At 37.3% G+C, this 18,844-nt stretch overlaps 1 protein-coding gene across 8 annotated transcripts in view; it reads left to right on the forward strand.

Annotated features, from left to right (window-relative positions):
- The window catches only part of AUH (AU RNA binding methylglutaconyl-CoA hydratase), a 219,048-nt gene that overhangs the window by 52,533 nt on the left and 147,671 nt on the right, over positions 1-18,844 (forward strand). For all 8 annotated transcript variants that reach the window (XM_065946655.1, XM_065946657.1, XM_065946661.1 and 5 more), the window contains exon 4: positions 7,119-7,205. In XM_065946655.1, coding sequence (XP_065802727.1) covers positions 7,119-7,205 — 87 coding nt within the window. The remainder of the gene's footprint in view (positions 1-7,118; positions 7,206-18,844) is intronic.

The following is an 18,844-nucleotide window of genomic DNA, read 5'->3' on the forward strand; positions in this document are numbered from 1 at the left end:
GCTTTGAATGTTAATGTAGATGATATCTTTCTAAAAATTTCTTTTTGTAGTATATAGAAAGACAGTTGATTTCTGTATATTGAACCTGTATCCAGCTTATTTTCATGATGTTTAAATTCTTCTGAGTATTCTTCATGTATAATTAACTCTTCTGCTAATAAAGACATTTTATTTTTTTTCTTATGATCTTTGTAATTAAAATTTTTCTTATTACACAGACTAATACACCTATTTACCTTTGTAGAAATGATAAAGAATGCATTGCCTCATTCTTGATAATTGGGAGGAAATTTTTGACCATTGAAGGTGATGTTGCCCATAGGTATTTTGTATTTACTCTTTTTAACAAATTAAGAAAGATTCTTTTATTCTTAGTTTGCTATGAATTCTTAATTAAAAATGAGTGTGTTGATTACAGAGGACAATAAAAGCACAATAAAAGAGAAATATTGATAAACTGGATTTCATTAAAATTGAAAACCCATCAAGAACTATCAAAAGATAAGTCACAGATACGAGAAAATATTTCCAAATAATTTTTCTGAAAAGGAACTTTTATTTAAGACACAACTCTTATAACCAGTTAAGAATCAAATAAATTGCACAGCAAAAAATTTGAATAGACATTTCAATCAACTGTGTGAATGGCTATTAAGCATCTTGAAAAGGTACTAATAACTTCATTGTTGTTGTTCAGCTGCTAAGTAATGTTCATCTTGTGACTCCATGGAGTGCAACACACCAGGCTTCCTGGTCCTTCGCTATTGCCCAGAGTTTGCTCAAGCTCATGTCCATTGAGACCGTGATGCCATCCAACCTTCTTATCCTCTGTCTTCCCCTTCTCTTTCTTCCCTCAGTCTTTGCCAGCATAAGAGTCTTAAAAAAAAAAAAAAGAGTCTTTTCCAGTGAGTCAACTCTTCATATTAGTATTGGAACTTCATCTTCAGCATCAGTCCTTCCAGTGAATATTTAGGGTTGATTTCCTTTTAGGATTAACTGGATTGATCTCCTTGCTGTTCAGGGGACTCTCAAGAATCTTCGCCAGTACCACAGTTCAAAAACATAAATTCTTTAGTGCTCACCCTTTTATGGTCCAGCTCTTACATCCGTACATGACTACTAGAAAAACAAATAGCTTTAACTACATGAACCTTTATAGCAAAGTAATGTCTCTGCTTTTTAATATGCTGTCTAGGTTTGTCATATTAGTCATTAAAAAAAAATTAGTCACTCATTCCTGTCTGACTCTTTGGAACCCCATGGACTGTAGCTTGCCAGGCTTCTCTCTCCATGGAATTCTCCAGATAAGAATACTGGAGTGAGTAGGGGATCTTCCTGAACCAGGGATTGAACCCTGGTCTCCCACATTGCAGGCAGATTCTTTACCTTCTGAGCCATCAGGAAAGCCACATTAGTCATTTGGGAAATGCAAATTTAAAACCATAATAAATACATCACATCACGAAAATGGCTATGATAAAAAGGCAGACTAGGTGTCCTTGTAGGACAACAGAGACCCTTATGCATTGCTAAGAATGTAAAGTGCTACAGCCACCATGGAAAGCAGTGGCAGGTTTTTGTTTTTTTTTCCTTCCCTGTTTTAAATTAAATAGAAATTTATAGTATAGCTCAGCAGTTCCACTCTACCCAAGTGAGTTTTTGGGTGAAAGTGAAAAAATTTCTCTACACAAAGACTTGTATGCAGATGTGTTCACGGTAGTATTTTTCATAATAGCCAAAGAGTAGAAATAGTGAAATGTCCATCATTGAATGAATGGATAATCTAAATATCTGTCTATACAATGAATACTATTTGATAATAAAAAGACAAAAGATACTGATTTATCTTTATATCATGGATGAACCTGAAAAACACGTAGTATGAAAGAAAGAAGTGGAAGACTATATATTATATGCGTTTTGTTTATATGAAATGTCCAGAAAAGGCAAAGTTATAGGAAAATAATAGTTTGGGACTAGAGGTGAGAACAGGGAGTGACTGTATATGAGTATGAGGAATCGTTTTTGTGATAATGAAAATGTTCTAAAACTAGGTTGTGGTGATAGTTGTACAACTCTCTAAATTTACTAAAAGATACTGAATTGTGTATTTTAAATGATTGAATTTCAAGTAAATTATGACATCAAAAAAGGTGTTAAGGAATGAGTGTTGAATTCTATCAGCTCATTTTCGACTAAAAATTTATATGATTTTCATCTTTCTTAATTTCTTAAATTAAAAAATATAATAGTAAATCAGTCTTAAATCTTGGCCTGAGTATAAATTGGTATTAATACATGTATGTTACTAGTAGGTATGATATACTGATATTTTGTTTAGGATTTTTTGAGACTTTATGAGAAAAATTGGTTTGTCATTGTTTTTCTTACCATGTTCTTGTCAAGTTTTTGTTTTCAGTTCAGTTCAGTTGCTCAGTCATGTCCAAATCTTTGCAACCCCATGAACCGCAGCATGCCAGGCCTTCCTGTCCATCACCAACTCCCAGAGTTCACCTAAACCCATGTCCATCGAGTCAGTGATGCCATCCAACCATCTCATCCTCTGTCGTCCCCTTCTCCTCCTGCCCTCAATCTTTCCCAGCGTCAGGATCTTTTCAAATGAGTCAGCTCTTCGCATCAGGTGGCCAAAGTAATTGGAGTTTCAGCTTCAGCATCAGTCCTTCCAATGAATACCCAGGACTGATCTCCTTTAGGATAGACTGGTTGGATTTCCTTGCAGTCCCAGGGACTCTCAAGAGTCTTCTCCAACACCACAGTTCAAAAGCATCAATTCTTCTATGCTCAGCTTTCTTTATAGTCCAACTCTCACATCCATACATGACCACTGGATTAGATGGACCTTTGCTGGCAAAGTAATGTCTCTGCTTTTTAATATGCTGTCTAGGTTGGTCATAACTTTCCTTCCAAGGAGTAAGCATCTTTTAATTTCATGGCTGCAGTCACCGTCTGCAGTGATTTTGGAGCTCAGAAAAATAGTCAGCCCCTGTTTCCACTGTTTCCTCATCTATTTCCCATGAAGTGATGGGACTGGATGCCATGATCTTAGTTTTCTGAATGTTGATCTTGAAGCCAACTTTTTCACCCTCCTCTTTCACTTTTATCAAGAGTCTCTTTAGTTCTTCTTCACTTTCTGCCATAAGGGTGATGTCATCTGCATATCTTAGGTTATTGATATTTCTGCCAGCAATCTTGATTCCAGCTTGTGCTTCCTCCAGCCCAAAGTTTCTCATGATGTACTCTGCATATAAGTTCAATAAGCAGGGTGACAATATACAGCCTTGACATACTCCTTTTCCTATTTGGAACCAGTGTGTTGTTCCATGTCCAGTTCTAACTGTTGCTTCCTGACCTGCATACAGGTTTCTCAAGAGGCAGGTCAGGTGGTCTGGTATGCCCATCTCTTTCAGAATTTTCCACAGTTTATTGTGATCCATACAGTCAAAAGCTTTGGCATTGTCAATAAAGCAGAAATAGATGTTTTTCTGGAACTCTCTTGCTTTTTTGATGATCCAGCGGATGTTGGCAATTTGATCTCTGGTTCCTCTGCCTTTTCTAAAACCAGCTTGAACATCTGGAATTTCATGGTTCATGTATTACTGAAGCCTGACTTGGAGAATTTAAGCATTACTTTACTAGCGTGTGAGATGAGTGCAATTGTGCGGTAGTGTGAGCATTCTTTGGCATTGCCTTTCCTTGGGATTGGAATGAAAACTGACCTTTTCCAGTCCTGTGTCTACTGCTGAGTTTTCAAAATTTGCTGGCATATTGAGTGCGGCACTTCACAGCATCATCTTTCAGGGTTTGAAATAGCACAACTGGAATTCCATCACCTCCATTAGCTTTGTTCATAGTGATGCTTCCTAAGGTCCACTTGACTTCACATTCCAGGATGTCTGGCTGTAGGTGAGTGATCACACCATCATGATTATGTGGGTCGTGAAGATCTTTTTTGTATGGTCTTCTGTGTATTCTTGCCACTTCTTCTTAATATCTTCTGCTTCTGTTAGGTCTTTACCATTTCTGTCCTTTATTGAGCCCATCTTTGCTTGAAACTGTTCTTCATATAGGCATTTAAGATTAATGGTAAATGTTTTTCATTATATTTTTGGAATAATTTACTTTTGCAGCCATATGGGCAAGCAGTTTTCTCTGTAGGAAAGTTTTAAATTACATATTCAATTTTTAAAATATTTATTTGCGTTTTCAGATTTTCTGTTTCTTTGTCAACTTTAGTAAGTTATGTTTTCCTAGGAATTTGTTCATTTCATGTCATTTTTCAAATTTGAGTCAGAATTATTAGTAGTTTTATTGTTTGTGAAATCCTTAGTATTACCGTCCTTTTCATTTTCAATTGAGACTTGTGCCTTCTCTGATTATCTGTGATGCATCTTGCTAAAATGTCTGTTATTTATTTTAGTTTTTTTCAAAAGCTGATTGTTTTGATTTTTCTCCCATACATTTGTTTTCTATTAAAAGTTTCTTGCTCCAGTTTTTGCTATTTCTTTTCTTCTACTTTGGGATTAGTTTCGTATTTTTTATTTCTTGATAGGAACATTTGATGGCTTTATCAGTTAATGTGAAAGGTCTATTAAAGTCCACTGTAGTTGTCTGCTGTAGACAGTTTTTTCATTTTAGTTCTGTGAATTTTTGCTTTATGTATTTTGGGGCTGTCTTTTTTATGTATGCCAATTTAGAATTTTTACGTCTTTTTTAATGGATCTTCATATTTATTATAAAATAATCCTCTCGTTGAGCGATATTTCTTGCCTTACTTCTCTTTTGTTAGAGATGAAGATACCTTTAGAAGTTTTCTTTTGGTTAGTGTTTGTATGTTTGTTACACTTTTATTTTAGTCAGCCAGTGCTCTTACATTTTAAGAAGATCCCTTACAAGCAGTGTACAGTAAGTTTTAAAACTCTCCTCTCATAGTGCCTGAAGAATTCCCTGTAGTGCTTCTTTTAGTTTGGGCCTGCTGGTGTGTTTGAGGATGTGTCTGTTAGTTGGTGTGTAAAATGTGTTTATTCATCATTTTGAAGGATAGGTTTGATTAGATTGGAATTCTAGATTGGCAGTTAGTTTCTTTTCCCACTTTAAAGACATTCATTTTCTGTCTCACACATTTGTGTGGATAAAGCTGCATTCCATAATCAGACACGTCTTCTATACTTCTCTGCTGGGACTGATGTGCAGTTAAATGGGCTACATATGTTAAGAGAAAACCTTGATCCCCTTTAGCTCCTGGCATGGTTTCTAGCAGCTTTGTCTTTTTAACCTGAGTGTGGTTTTCAAGCATGCTGCGTGGCCACAGGATCAGAATGTTGGTAAGACCCCAGTCGGAGCTCTAGTTAGCGTGTTAGAGGGTACCCTAATGGTGCCCTGGGGTCCGAGGACATGGACCCCATGATTCAGTTACGAGGGCTCCTTCAGGACTACTTCCTCAGAGTCCCTATCTGTCCCATCAGCTTTTACTTTGTGGCTTTGGCTCCTCTTCTGACTGTTCCCTTCCCTCATATCATACTACATTTAGCTACATATGCAATCTAGAAAAGCAGTACTGATGACCCTATTTGCAAGGAAGAAATGGAGGCATAGACGTAGAGAAGGGACTTGTGGCCACAGCGGGGGAAGGAGAGGGTGGGAAGAATTGAGAAAGTAGCATCGACATATACACTACCGTGTGTAAAACAGCTAGCTAGTGAGAAGCTGCCATGTAAGACAGGGAGCTTAGCCTGGGGCTCGGTGATGACCTAGAGGGGTAGGATGGGAGAGGTGCAAGGGATGAGGGATGGGGGGGTGGGAGGGAGGCTCAAGAAGGAGGGGTTGTGGGTTCTAGGATATGGGTTTTATCAACTGCAGTTCTCAATTTCATAGGAAGTGTATCGGCTCAAAATGTCTCAGCTTCAGCTGCTACTTGCTTGTTACATCTAGTCCTGATCAACTTATAATTGGCTCCTAAGAGAGTAGGTAGCCGAGTAGGTACCTTCTATGCTGTAATTTGCCTTTGTTTTTTATTTGTCTATTTATTTAAATGAGGACTTACCTTTTCTCAGAGGGTTTAATTTTACTAAAAAGAATGTCTTTGTTGAGACACAAAGGAAATGATCCCTTGAAAATGAAGTGAAAGTTGCTCAGTCGTATCTGACTCTTTGTGACCCCATGGACTCTATAGTCCATAGAATTCTCCAGGCCAGAATACTGGAGTGGGTAGCCTTTCCGTTCTCCAGGGGATCTTCCCAGCCCAGGGATCGAACCCAGGTCTCCTGCATTGCAGGTGGATTCTTTACCAGCTGAGCCACAAGGGAAGCCCAAATATACTGGAGTGGGTAGCCTATCCCTTCTCCAGCGGATCTTCCTGACCCAGGAATCGAACCGGGCTCTCCTGCATTGCAGGTGGATTCTTTGCCAAACTGAGCTATGAGAGAAGCCCCAAATGATCCCTTAAGGAAGTAATTATATTTATTATCTGTTCCAAAGTTACGATTCTGTGGTAAACTCATAATTATGAAATTGTTGGTTTGTATGTATTTTCAAGTCAGTGATTCTCAGATGTGATCTGCAGTCACCAAGTCAGGCATCCATAAAATAACAGTGATTTTCATAGCAGTAAGGTGTGAATTGCACGTTTCATTGGGTTGGCATTTGCACTGATGGGGCAGAAGCAGTGGTGGATAGAACTGCCAGCATCTTGTCAGGAACCAAGGAAGTGGCATCAATCTGTAGTCATTTATGTTGACATGAATGGATTTATTTGTATTCAGTGGATAAATAATTTAAAATTTTAATTGGGTTCATTTTCTAATAGAATATTGTGGATAAACACATGTATAATCTTAACTGTACCTCTTCCTCTAAGAGTATAAGGGGGTCCTGACATGAGAGTTTGAGAAGCATTCTTTTCAGTCCTTGGTAGATGTATAGACAAGCAAGTATTTTGTTTAATCTCATGCTGATTTTTGGGAAGAAAAGCTTAGAGAATATGATTCCTTTGGTAAATAAATCCTGTCTATCTTCAAGTTTTATGTGAATCTTATGTAAATGTTCAATTCATTGCCTTAAAATTTTAACGAGGTTATATTCGTAAATAAAATACTTTGCAGGTGCTGATCTTAAGGAAAGAGCCAAAATGAGTTCCAGTGAAGTTGGTCCTTTTGTCTCCAAAATAAGAGCAATGATTAATGAAATTGGTAAGTACAATTAAATTGTTCTTTTAGCATGGTTAAAGTGACCTTAAATATTGGATTTTAGAAGTTGCACACTGTTTTTAAGTATTGTGAAGTGAACGTTGCTCAGTCATGTCCGACTCTTTGCTACCCCATGGATTGTATGGTGCATGTAATTCTCTAGGCCAGAATACTGGAGTGGGTAGCCTTTCCCTTCTCCAGGGGATCTTCCTGTCCTTATGTATAAACTTTGGCTAAAATATTTACATGATTAGATAATCATGGTGTATACCTGGTTGTAAAACAGAATGTATGTTTATGTTTAATTTGAAAAATTGTGAAAAATATTTTGTAATTAAACCTGCCTCATATTTATGATGATATTACTTATGGAGGTAATTATTAGAAAACAAAGAATAATTTGGCATAAGCGTTTGACATAAGTATATTTCTTAAATAATTGCATTCACAGACATACAGATTTGGATTTATTTTTTGTGTGAGTGGGATTATACTGTTTCTTTAGAATTAACAGTCTTCTTTGTAAGGTTTATATTTAAGTACATATAAATTTGCTTTTATTATTAATACCTTTTAATACATTACTGCATGGTAATCCACGGTCTTACCCAGAATTTTATTTGTTTATTTATTTATTTTTTCCTTTATTTTTATTAGTTGGAGGCTAATTACTTTACAGTATTATAGTGGTTTTTGCCATACATTGACATGAATCAGCCATGGGTGTACATGTGTTCCCCATCCTGAACCCCCCTCCCACCTCCCTCCCCATCCCATCCCTCTGGGTCATCCCAGTGCACCAGCCCTGAGCACTTGTCTCATGCGTCCAACCTGGACTGGCGATCTGTTTCACACTTGATAATATACATGTTTCGATGCTGTTCTCTCAGAATATCCCACCCTCGCCTTCTCCCATAGAATTTTAAATTATTTCTTCATTAATGAACATTGGATGTTTTTTTTGTTTGTTTGTTTTGGCTGTTTTATTTTCATGTTTTTTTAAACTGCTTTTTTTGTTTATAATAAAATAGTGATTCCTTTGTATAAATTCTTTTAGAACATTAGTATATATAAGATAGATTTCTAAATATGGTATTGCAGTTCTAAGTATCATGTGTTCATTTTACATTTTAATAAATACTACCAGATTATATTGCAAAAAGATTATAATAATTTATATTCCATCAGTTATATGACAGTACCTGTTTCTTCATGTTCTTGCAGCATTTAACGTTGTTACTTTTTTAGTTTGCCAAAGTTAAAGAAAAACTAGATCTTAACATTTTAATTTGCACTTTCCCAGATGCTAGTATAATGTTATATCTTTTCAAATTAAACTTGCCTTTCCCCTTCTGTAGATTGCCTTTTCACATTCATCTCCTTTTCTATAGCATCATTTAATATGTTTACTGAAAAGCCAGTTTTGTATTGAGCTTTTGTTGTTAAATGTATTACAGGTATTGTCTCTTAATATTCCACCCTAATTCAATTCCAGGAGCTTTATGTATCTAGAGGGTACTAAGTTCTCTTTATTTTATTTTTTTTAACTGAAGATTTCTTTGCTAATCCTCACATCTCAGTTCTTCCAAATGAATTTAGGATTGTTAATTTTAAAGGGAAGAGGAAAAATAGTCTCAAGCCTGTGATTGGAATTTCTGTAAATATTGTTTTTAAAGAATTAACATTTTTATGATACAGAATCTTTCCATTTGTCATGTCATAGCTTTCATTGTATGGGGGGATCATTCATGTTTTAATGTTCTTTAAGAAAGTTTTCTTCACATCGGCTTCAGTCTTGTATCTTTTTTCCCTCTCAGATTTATCCGTATTTTAAAGCACTTAGTCCTTTGAATGGAATCTTTTCCTGATATTTCTGTTGAAGTCCAGTTATTGTTGTACATCTGTAGGAAATTTGTTAAATTTTATCTGCTTGTTTTGTATCATGCTAGCTTATTACTTGTATTAGTTATTGTTATTTCTCAATTTTCTTGTGTTTTCCAGAAAGCAAAAAAGTTCCTTATATGTAAATAATGCTGTTTTTATCTTTTCCTTTTCCAACATTTTAATCTTAACATTTTTCATATATTTTCACATTGGCCAGGGCTCTTGGTACAATATTCAGTTGTTGAAGTGATCATGTTCATCCCTTTATTTGAGCATGATGACTGCATTTAATATTTTGCCAGTAATTGTCAAGTTCAGGGAGTTTTCTTATATTTCAGCTTGTTTTGGAGTTTATTACTCTTCTAGTCAAGAATTAAGGTTAAAATTTGTCAACTGCCTTTTTGCTATGTATCAAGATCATATCTATTAGAATTTGTCCCAGCTTTTATTATACTAAATTGTATTAATAGCATTACTGATGCTACACTGGCCTTGTGTTACTAGATTAAATACTTCCTGGTCATTGTGGTTAGTGGTTATGGTGGTTTTTAATATATACCACTGGATTTAATTTTATATATTTTGATATAAGCATAAATGAGATGGGATCTTCTAATTTTGTGTTCTGTGTTTCTCTTTCTGGTTCGTTACCATGGTTTTACAACCTTCATAGAATAAAGTGAGACGTTTTTCATCTTTTTCTGTGCTATCCAGGGAAATCATCTGTTATTTGAAAGAGTAGTAGAATTTGACCATGTGACATCTTTGGGGTTTTGTTATTGTTGTTTACCTTTTGTTTTTAGAGCTAAGTTTTAAAATATACATGTTTTGATTTCTAAAATAGTTTTTGTCGCCTTCCTACCTTTTGTTTATTCCTTGCCAGTTTTATTAGAGGCTCTCCTCTGCTGCTCTCTCCACACAAACACATGGTCAGAGAGATGTTTTCTGAGGCAGAGCATGGATTTGTTTTCCATTGTGATCAGAGAACTTGATCTTGGACAGTAAAGTTTATGCTGTCTGTAACTTTATATATATGCTAGGACGAATTGTTAAGACTGGTTCAGTTGTAAACATTACCTTGATGTTTCTTCTCAGCCTCTTTCTGTTTTATTGAATCTGAAATTGGAGTTTTCTGGAACTTCTTAAATGAAGAACTATTCCTTTTTAGTAGTGGTGTTTTCTTTTCAGTGGTTGTAGTGGTAGCATTTCTGTTCTGGATCCTGATCCAGTATACTTGTTTCCCTTCCATGGGTTCCCTAACTTGGGAGTGATACTTCTCACTATGATATTACAATGGGCATAAATCTTTTAAGATGTCTTTTTTTGGTGACATACGGAGATTTTGGGGGGCAAATAAAAACTGTCTTGATCAAATCTCTTTGTTTAAACCACGGGCTAGCAAAGTTCTTCTTAAAAGAACTGACAGATATTTTAGGCTTTGTGGGGCTGTTATGGTCTAAGTTGCAGCAACTCAATTTTTTTTTTCTTTTGAAGACTATTTTTCAGGAGCAGTTTTAGGTTCACGTCAAAATGGAGGGGTGGGTAAAGAGATTTCTCATATATCCTCAGCCCACAATATGCATAACCTTTTCCCCATTATTAATATTTCACACCAGAGTGACACATTGGTTATAACTGATGAACCTACATTGATATATCATAATTACCCAAGTCCATATGTTTACATTAGGGTTCATTATTAGTGTTTTACATTTCATGGGTTTGAACAAATGTAAAATGACATGTATCCATTATTATAGTGTTATGCAGAGTGTTTTCACTGCTCTAAAAATCTTCTGTGCTTGTCCTGTCCATCCCTTCTGCTGTCTCTGGCAACCACGTTTTATTGTCTTCATAGTTTTGCATTCCCAGAATGTCAAATATTTGGAATCATATAATATGTAGGTTTTTCAGATTGGCTTCTTTTCACTAAGTAACATGCATTGACATTTTCTCCAGGTTGTTTCATGCCTTGCGAGCTCTTTTCTTTTTATTGCTGAATAATATTCCAGTGTAAAGATGTGTCATAGTTTGTTTATCCATATACCTACTGAAGGACATCTTGGTTGCTTCCAAGTGTTGGCAATTATGAGTAAAGATGCTGTATACATCTGTGTGCAGATTTTTGATTAAATGTGTTTTCAGTTCCTTTGTGTAACTGCCAAGGAACATGATTGCTAGATTGTGTGGTTAAGAGTCTGTTTAGTCAAGAATTTACCAAACTGTTTTCCAAAGTGGCTGTACCATTTTTGTTTTCCCACTGGCAATGAATGAGCTTCTGTTGCTTTATATCCGTGCCAGCATTTGGTGGTATCAGTATTCCAGGTTGTGGCTATTCTGATAGGTGAGTTGTGGTATCTCTTTATTGTTTTAATTTGCATTTCCATGATGGTGTATGATGTGTCTTTTCATAGGCTTGTTTACTGTCTTTACATCGTCTTTGGTGCTGCTGCTGCTGCTGCTGCTGCTAAGTTGCTTCCGTCGTGTCCGACTCTGTGCGACCCCATAGACAGCAGCCCACTAGGCTCCCCCATCCCTGGGATTCTCCAGACAAGAACACTGGAGTGGGCTGCTATTTCCTTCTCCAATGTATGAAAGTGAAAAGTGAAAGTGAAGTCGCTCAGTCGTGTCCGACTCTTAGCGACCCCATGGACTGCAGCCCACCAGGCTCCTCCGTCCATGGGATTTTCCAGGCAAGAGTACTGGAGTGGGGTGCCATTGCCTTCTCCCTTCTTTGGTGAGGTGTTTGTTAAGGTTTTGGGCTCAGTTTCTAATTGAATTGCTTTTCTTATTGTTGAGCTTTGAATTCTTCGTATATTTTAGATAGCATTCCTTTATCAGATGTGTCTGTTGCAAATACCTCGTCCCAGACTGTGGCTTGTCTTATTCTTTTGACTTGATCTTTGACGGTGTACTGTCAGGGCTTTCCAGATGGCGCTCATGGTGAAGAACCTGTTTGCCAATGAAACATAAGAGATGGGAGTTCCATCCCTGGGTCAGGAAGATCCCCTGAAAGAAGTTATGGCAACCTACTCCAGTATTCTTACCTGGAGAATCCCATGGACAGAGGAGCCTGGTGGGCTACATACAGTCCATAGGGTCGCAAAGAGTCAGACACATCTGAAGCAGCTTAGCACAACACAGCAGACTCTAGCTTATCACCCGCCAGCTTGTCACAGCTAGTACTAGGGTACTTCAGAGAAAGCAACCAGCTAGGCTGGGATACAGCCTTGCCCACCAGCTTCGAAGTCGATAGATTGTGTCCAACTCTTTTGTGACCCCCTGTCAGCTGCTTCAGGACTTCTTAAGCCCACAACTACTCTGGGACCTGGCTCTGTCCTCCAGAGGGTCCAGAACCAAGCCTTGCACACTAGTAGGCTGGCAGTAGATGCCCACCTAAGGGCCCTGCAGCCAGAGACCTCAGATCCTGACTCTGCACACCAGTTGGCTGGCACTAGCCTTAGACCAACCGTAGCAACCATTGGGCAGGCACCAGCTTCAGGTCACCTTCAGCCCCAGCCTGCCCACTAATAGGTTGATACACCAACTCCAGGACCTCCAGGGCCAAGGACTCTAGGATCTGGCTTTGCCCACCCAGGGACCGGTACTAACCCCAGACCAGCTTTACCAGCTTGCTCACAGGACTTGCCCTGGTGCAAGCCGACACTAGCTCTAAGACATCTTGGACCCCTCAGCAGGCCTACCCAGGATTCATCGCTACACAACAGGACAGAGACAGCTTTGGGATACCCTGGGCCCTGCAGCCAGCTGTGTCTAGAACTGGCTCTGCCTACCAGCTGATCAACATTAGATCCAGGAACCCCAGCTCTGCGGTCACCCACCCCACAACCTGGCTCTGCCCACGAGTGATCCAGTGCTAGCCTTGGGACCCCCTAGGGATCCCCAGCCAGCCAGCTGCCTTGTGACCCAACCCTGCCTAGCATCAACCAGCAGCCTTTGTGTAAGGACCTGGCAAACAGCTGAATTGGAGCCAGCTATGCCTGCCACACTGTTCATAGTAGTCAGCTTGCTGTAACAGCAGGACCCATGCAGCCCCCATGAGGGGCATCCCTTGAGCATACAGTTCTGGTGACCAGTTGGATTGTGTTGCTGGAACACATAGGATGTGTTCTACTAAAGAGAAGTTCCAAGGTTGGGGAATGTAACCAAACTACCAAATACATAGCAATAGAAATGGCAGATTAGTCAAAAAGAGGCCACAGAGGTACATGTTCTAAATGAAGGAACAAGATAAAACTCCATACGGACTAAATGAAGTAGAGATAAGCAATTTACCAGATAAGAAGTTCAAGGTAATCGATCATAAAAATGTTCAAAGAAATTGGAAAAGATTGGATATATAGATTGAGAATACAGAGGTTTTTAACAAAGAGTTCTAAGATATGAAATGACTAAACAGTGTAAGAATGCAGTAACAAAGGAAAAAAAATATGCTAGAAGGAATCAACAGTAGATTAGATCATAGAGAGGAACAAGTTAGCTGGAAAAACGGAGTAGTGGAAATCAATGAAACGGAACAGAAAAAGAATAAAAAGAAATGAGGACAGTTTAAGAGACTTGTAGGACACCAAGCATCTGAACATTGAGTTTTAGGAGTCCCAGAAGGAGAAGAGAGAAAAGGGAATGGAATGTATTTGAAGACACAATAGCTAACAACTTCCCTGACCTGGGAATGGAAGAACAGAGAGCCCCCAAGAAGATCAACCCCCAAAAGATAACACCAAAATACATTGTATAATTGAAATGGCAAATACTAAAGATAAAGAGAGACTATTAAAAACTGCAAGGAAGAGTAACAAGTTACCTAAAAGGGAACTCCCGTAAGGTTATCAGCTGACTTTTTAGCAGAAACCCTGCAGTGCAGAAAGTTGTGGCTTGATACACTTAAAGTGATGCAAGGGAAAAATCTACAACCTAATATACTCTACCCACAAGACTTTCATTCAGATTTGATATAGAGGTCAAAACTTTTACAGACAGGAAAAGCTTATAGCACTAGCAAACCAACTTTACACAGAGTAGTGAAGGGGTTTTTCAAAGAAAAAAAGAAAAGGCCAAATTTTTATCATGATGGATGATGAGATTAAAAAAATGTGGAGAAAAGGTGACATATTTGAGAAGGGGAAAAATTGCAACCTGGAATGATTTTCACTGCAGTAGTAAACATTTCAGGCATGATACAATTTTAGTAATATTGACAGGTAAAAGAATGTTAGAGAACTCAAGATAATTAAGTTTTAAGAATGTCATCTGTTGTGTATTTCAGAATTCCTAGGCCCTTTGCTCAATTCTCTGCAGCCACTATCCAAAGGGCAGTTGTTCAATTACCTGTCAGGGCTCATCCTAGAAAAAAACTGGAAAAAATGAAAACATGAGCAGAGGGTTTTGTTCAGTACTTTTGTTTTTTTTTAAAGGTAGATTAGTGAGGGAAAGGGGTTGCTGATTTAGCATTCTCTGGGATTCTAATATCCCCTCTATCTTGGAGATAGTGTTAGTTGATTTTGGAATTTACATAATAAGATCCCAAATTTTCTTTTTAAAAATAGACCAACTCAGGAGGCCTGTATATTCATTGATCCATGAACATTGTTACTCCAGGGAGCCTCCTTAGATCCCTGTTAAATTTCCTTATGACTCCCTGTCCTCCTCTTAAGTCAGCTCTGATCATCCCTCCTTGAATCTTAGTCAGTTGGCTATTCCACTTACTTTTCCAAAGCGTTAATAAACACACCTCAAAAAAATAAAATAAAATAAAAAGGCCACAGCTAGAAATATGAAAATTATGAAAGAAAAAAATATTATTGGTAAAGGCAAATATATAGTAAAGGTAGTAAATCAACCACATATAAAAATAGTATGAAAGTTAAGAAATAAAAATAGTAAAATCATCTCTATCCCCAATAAGTAGTAAAGGGATACATAAAAAAATGTAAAATATGATGTCAAAAATAGTGACATATTGGGGCGGGTAGAAATTCACAGAGTTGTTAAAATACATTTGAAGTTAAGAGATCATCAGCTAAAAATAATTACTTAAAACATAGGTATTGGTATATTTAAACTGCATGGTAACTGCAAACCAAAAATGTAATAATATAACAGATGCACACACAAAACAAGAAAGGAATCCAAATGTAACACTTAAGATGATAATCAAATCACAAGGGAATAGAGCAAAAGAAGAAAGGAACAAGAAACAGCTTCACGAAAAGCCCAAACACAATTTTCAAAATAGCAATAATTCAGTAATTACTATTAGTAATTGGGCTTCCCTGATAGCTCAGTTGGTAAAGAATCTGCCTGCAATGCAGGAGATGCCAGTTTGATTCCTGAGTCGGGAAGATCCACTGGAGAAGGGGTAGACTACCCACTCCAGTATTCTTGGGCTTCCGTTGTGGCTCAGGTGGTGAAGAATCTGCTTGCAATACGGCAGACCTGGGTTTGATCCTTGGGTTGGGAAGATCCCCAGAGAAGGGAAAGGCTACCCACTCCAGTATTCTGGCCTGGAGAATTCCATGGATTGCAAAGAGTCAGACAGGACTGAGTGACTTTCACTATCAGTAATCACTTTATATGTAAATCGACTGAAAACTCTAATCAAAAGATATAATTGCTGAATGGATACAAAATAAGACCGATATATACACTGCCTGCAAGAGAACTCACTTCAGATCCTAAGACACACACAGACTGAAAATAAGAGGGTGGAAAAAGTTATTCCCTGCAAGTGGAAATGAAAAGAATGTCAGGATAGTTATATCAGACAAAATAGATTTTTACAACAAAGACTGTCAACAGGAGACAAAGAAGGACATTACATAATGACCATGGGATCAATCCAGTATGCAGCCAGCATAGGCACACCTAAACACATAAAACAAATATTAGCAGACTTAAAGGGAGAAATTGGTAGTAACACAATAATAGTAGGGAATTTTAACACCCCACTTACATCAGTGAACAGATCATCCAGACAGAAAATGAATAAGGAAATATTGGCCTCAATCAACACATTAGACCTGTGCTCTGAAGAGCAGAGTACACATTCTTTTGAAGTACATGTGGAACATTCTTCAGGATAGGTCACATGCTGAGCCACAAAACTAGTCCTAGTAAAGTTACAAAAATTCGAGATCTTATCAAGCATCTTTTGCAACAACACTGTGAGGTAGGCCTCAGCCACAAAACAATAAAATTACTATTTATTTGTATTATTAATCCCTCAAAAAACAAAACAAAACCCCAAACACATGGATGCTTAGTAGTATTCTACATAACAACCAGTGGATCATTGGAACAATCAAAGAAAGAATAAAAATACACTTGGAGACAAATGAAAATGAAAACATAATGATCCCAAACCTATGGGATATGGCAAAAGCAGTTCTAAGAGGAAAGTTTACAGGGATACTAGCCAAACTCAGGAAGCAAGAAAATTCTCGAATAAATATTCTACACTTACACCTAAACGATGTAGAAAAAGAACAAATAAAACCCACCCAAAGTTAGAAAAAGGAAAGAAGTTACAAAGATCAGAGCAGAAATAAAGGAGATACTGAAAGGTTGTTGCTGAGCTGTGAAAGATGCCAGGATTCGTGGCCCTCTGGAGGAGAAGAATTCAATCTGGGGCCAGTGACAAGGCTTGATGCTCAGAGCTTTTGTACTTTAATAAAGTTCTATTAAAATATAAAAGAGATAGAGAAAACTTCTGACGTATACATCAGAAGCCGGCAAGAGTGCCCCCCTGCTCGTCTTTAGCCGGATGTTATATAGTTACTAGCAGTCTGCTAATTAGAGAAAGGAAATGTCTCAAAACTCAGAGACTGACACCAGGCCCCTCACCCACAACATGCATTTTGGGATAACATTGGCACAAGGTGAGTTTTCCCAGGCCATAAAATGATTGACATGAATCTTGAAGAAAGGCAGGTTTCTAAGTAAATATATAGATTCATTAACATAGATTAGAAGAACTTTTGTATGAATAAAACATACTGGTTTGTCAAGGTTCTGAGTCTTAGGTGAAACTGACTTGAAGACAGAGTCTAGGGTAAATACATAGTTCATTAACATAGCTTAAGACAAACATTTCCAAAGAAAAACACACTGGTTAGCTCAAGGTTTGAGAAAAGTTAAGTTCTGGTGGAACCAGGTGTCATCGTGGCAACACGAAGGGGAAAAAAACACTTGTAGTTTGTTTCCTCCTGCCGCTTAGAGAGGTAGAAGATGTCTGACACTTGCCTGTTTCCTCCATTTGGAGACCCCAGCCTTCCTGCCTGTTACCCTCTCAATACCTAAAAAATAAAAGATTAATGAAACTAAAAAGCTGGGTCTTTGAAAAGATTTTTTAAAAATTGATAAACCTTTAGCCAAACTCATGAAGAAAAATAAGAGAGGGGCCAAATCAATAAAATCAGAAATGAGAAGTTATAACTGATACCACAGAAACACAAAAGATCATTACTCATCAATAAAATGGACAGCCTAAAACAGATGGAAAAATTCCTAGAAATGTCCAATCTCCTAACATTGAACCAGGAAGAAGTAGAAACTGTCAGCAGATTAGTTACCAGTAATGAAACTGAGTCCATAATAAAATTACTCCCAACAGACTATAGTCCAGGGCTAGATGACTTCACAGGTGAATTCTACCAAACATTTAGAAAAGAGCTAACACTTGTCCTTTGTGAACTATTCCAAAATATTTGCAAAGAATAAATGCTTCCAAACTCTTTCTATGAAGCCAGTATCATCCTGATACCAAAATCAGACAGACACAGCACGTTAAAATCATATGTTTTTCTCAACAGGTTGATAAAAGGAATTAGATGTCATATCTATCTTAGGTAAAGATCAAGGCAAACTGGAATTAGAAGGAAGCTTTCTTAGCCTGACAATTGTTAGTAAAATATAGAAGTGGTCTCCTAAAATCAGGAAAAAGACAAGAGGCCTGCAGTCACCTCTCTTCAACGTTGTTCTGAAAATCTTGACGTTTTCTTTTGCTGTTATGGAAAAGCAGGAAATAGAAATAAAATAATGACGAAAAAGAAGAAACGTAACACTGTCTTTCTCAAGTGGTTATTGTCTCCATTGAACTAAAAGGATCAACAAATTATTATTTCTCAACAAACTTGCATGATCTTGACAGAGTTAAAAATTGCTTAAACATAGAATACAAAGCAAAGGGGAAGGTTGATAAGTCCTATGAAATTAAACTTAAGAGCATCTGTTCATTAAAAGATGCTGTAAAGAAAGTAGAAAGATAAAACACAAACTGGGAGAGAAGACTTAAAACCGCCAAAGGATTTGTGTGTATATATATACATGGGAACGTGGGTCAATGCATGCATACATATATGCAGCTGGGAAATCAGTAAGACAGAAATGTTTCTACACAAGAGGAAAGAGAAATGGGGAGTAATCATATGGAAAGATGATCAATCTCATATGTAGTCACAGAAATGCAGATTAATACCACAGTAGCATGCTATTTTATGTTTACCAGGTTAGCCAAAATTCTTATCCTGACATTACCAAAGATAGCAGGGAATTTGATCACCAGAAAGTTTTATACACTTCTGATGAGAGTATAAATTGGTGTAATAGTTAGGAAAATAGTTTGTTGTTGTCTTAAGAGTAGGACATCCACATTTCAAAAGACTGAATAGTTCACATTTTTATGGAGTATTTACCTAGAAGGATGTCTTTAAGATTATTTTTACTAGACTTGTAGTAAC

The sequence above is a fragment of the Muntiacus reevesi genome, chromosome 10 (assembly GCF_963930625.1).
Source record: "Muntiacus reevesi chromosome 10, mMunRee1.1, whole genome shotgun sequence".
Classification (NCBI taxonomy): domain Eukaryota; kingdom Metazoa; phylum Chordata; class Mammalia; order Artiodactyla; family Cervidae; genus Muntiacus; species Muntiacus reevesi.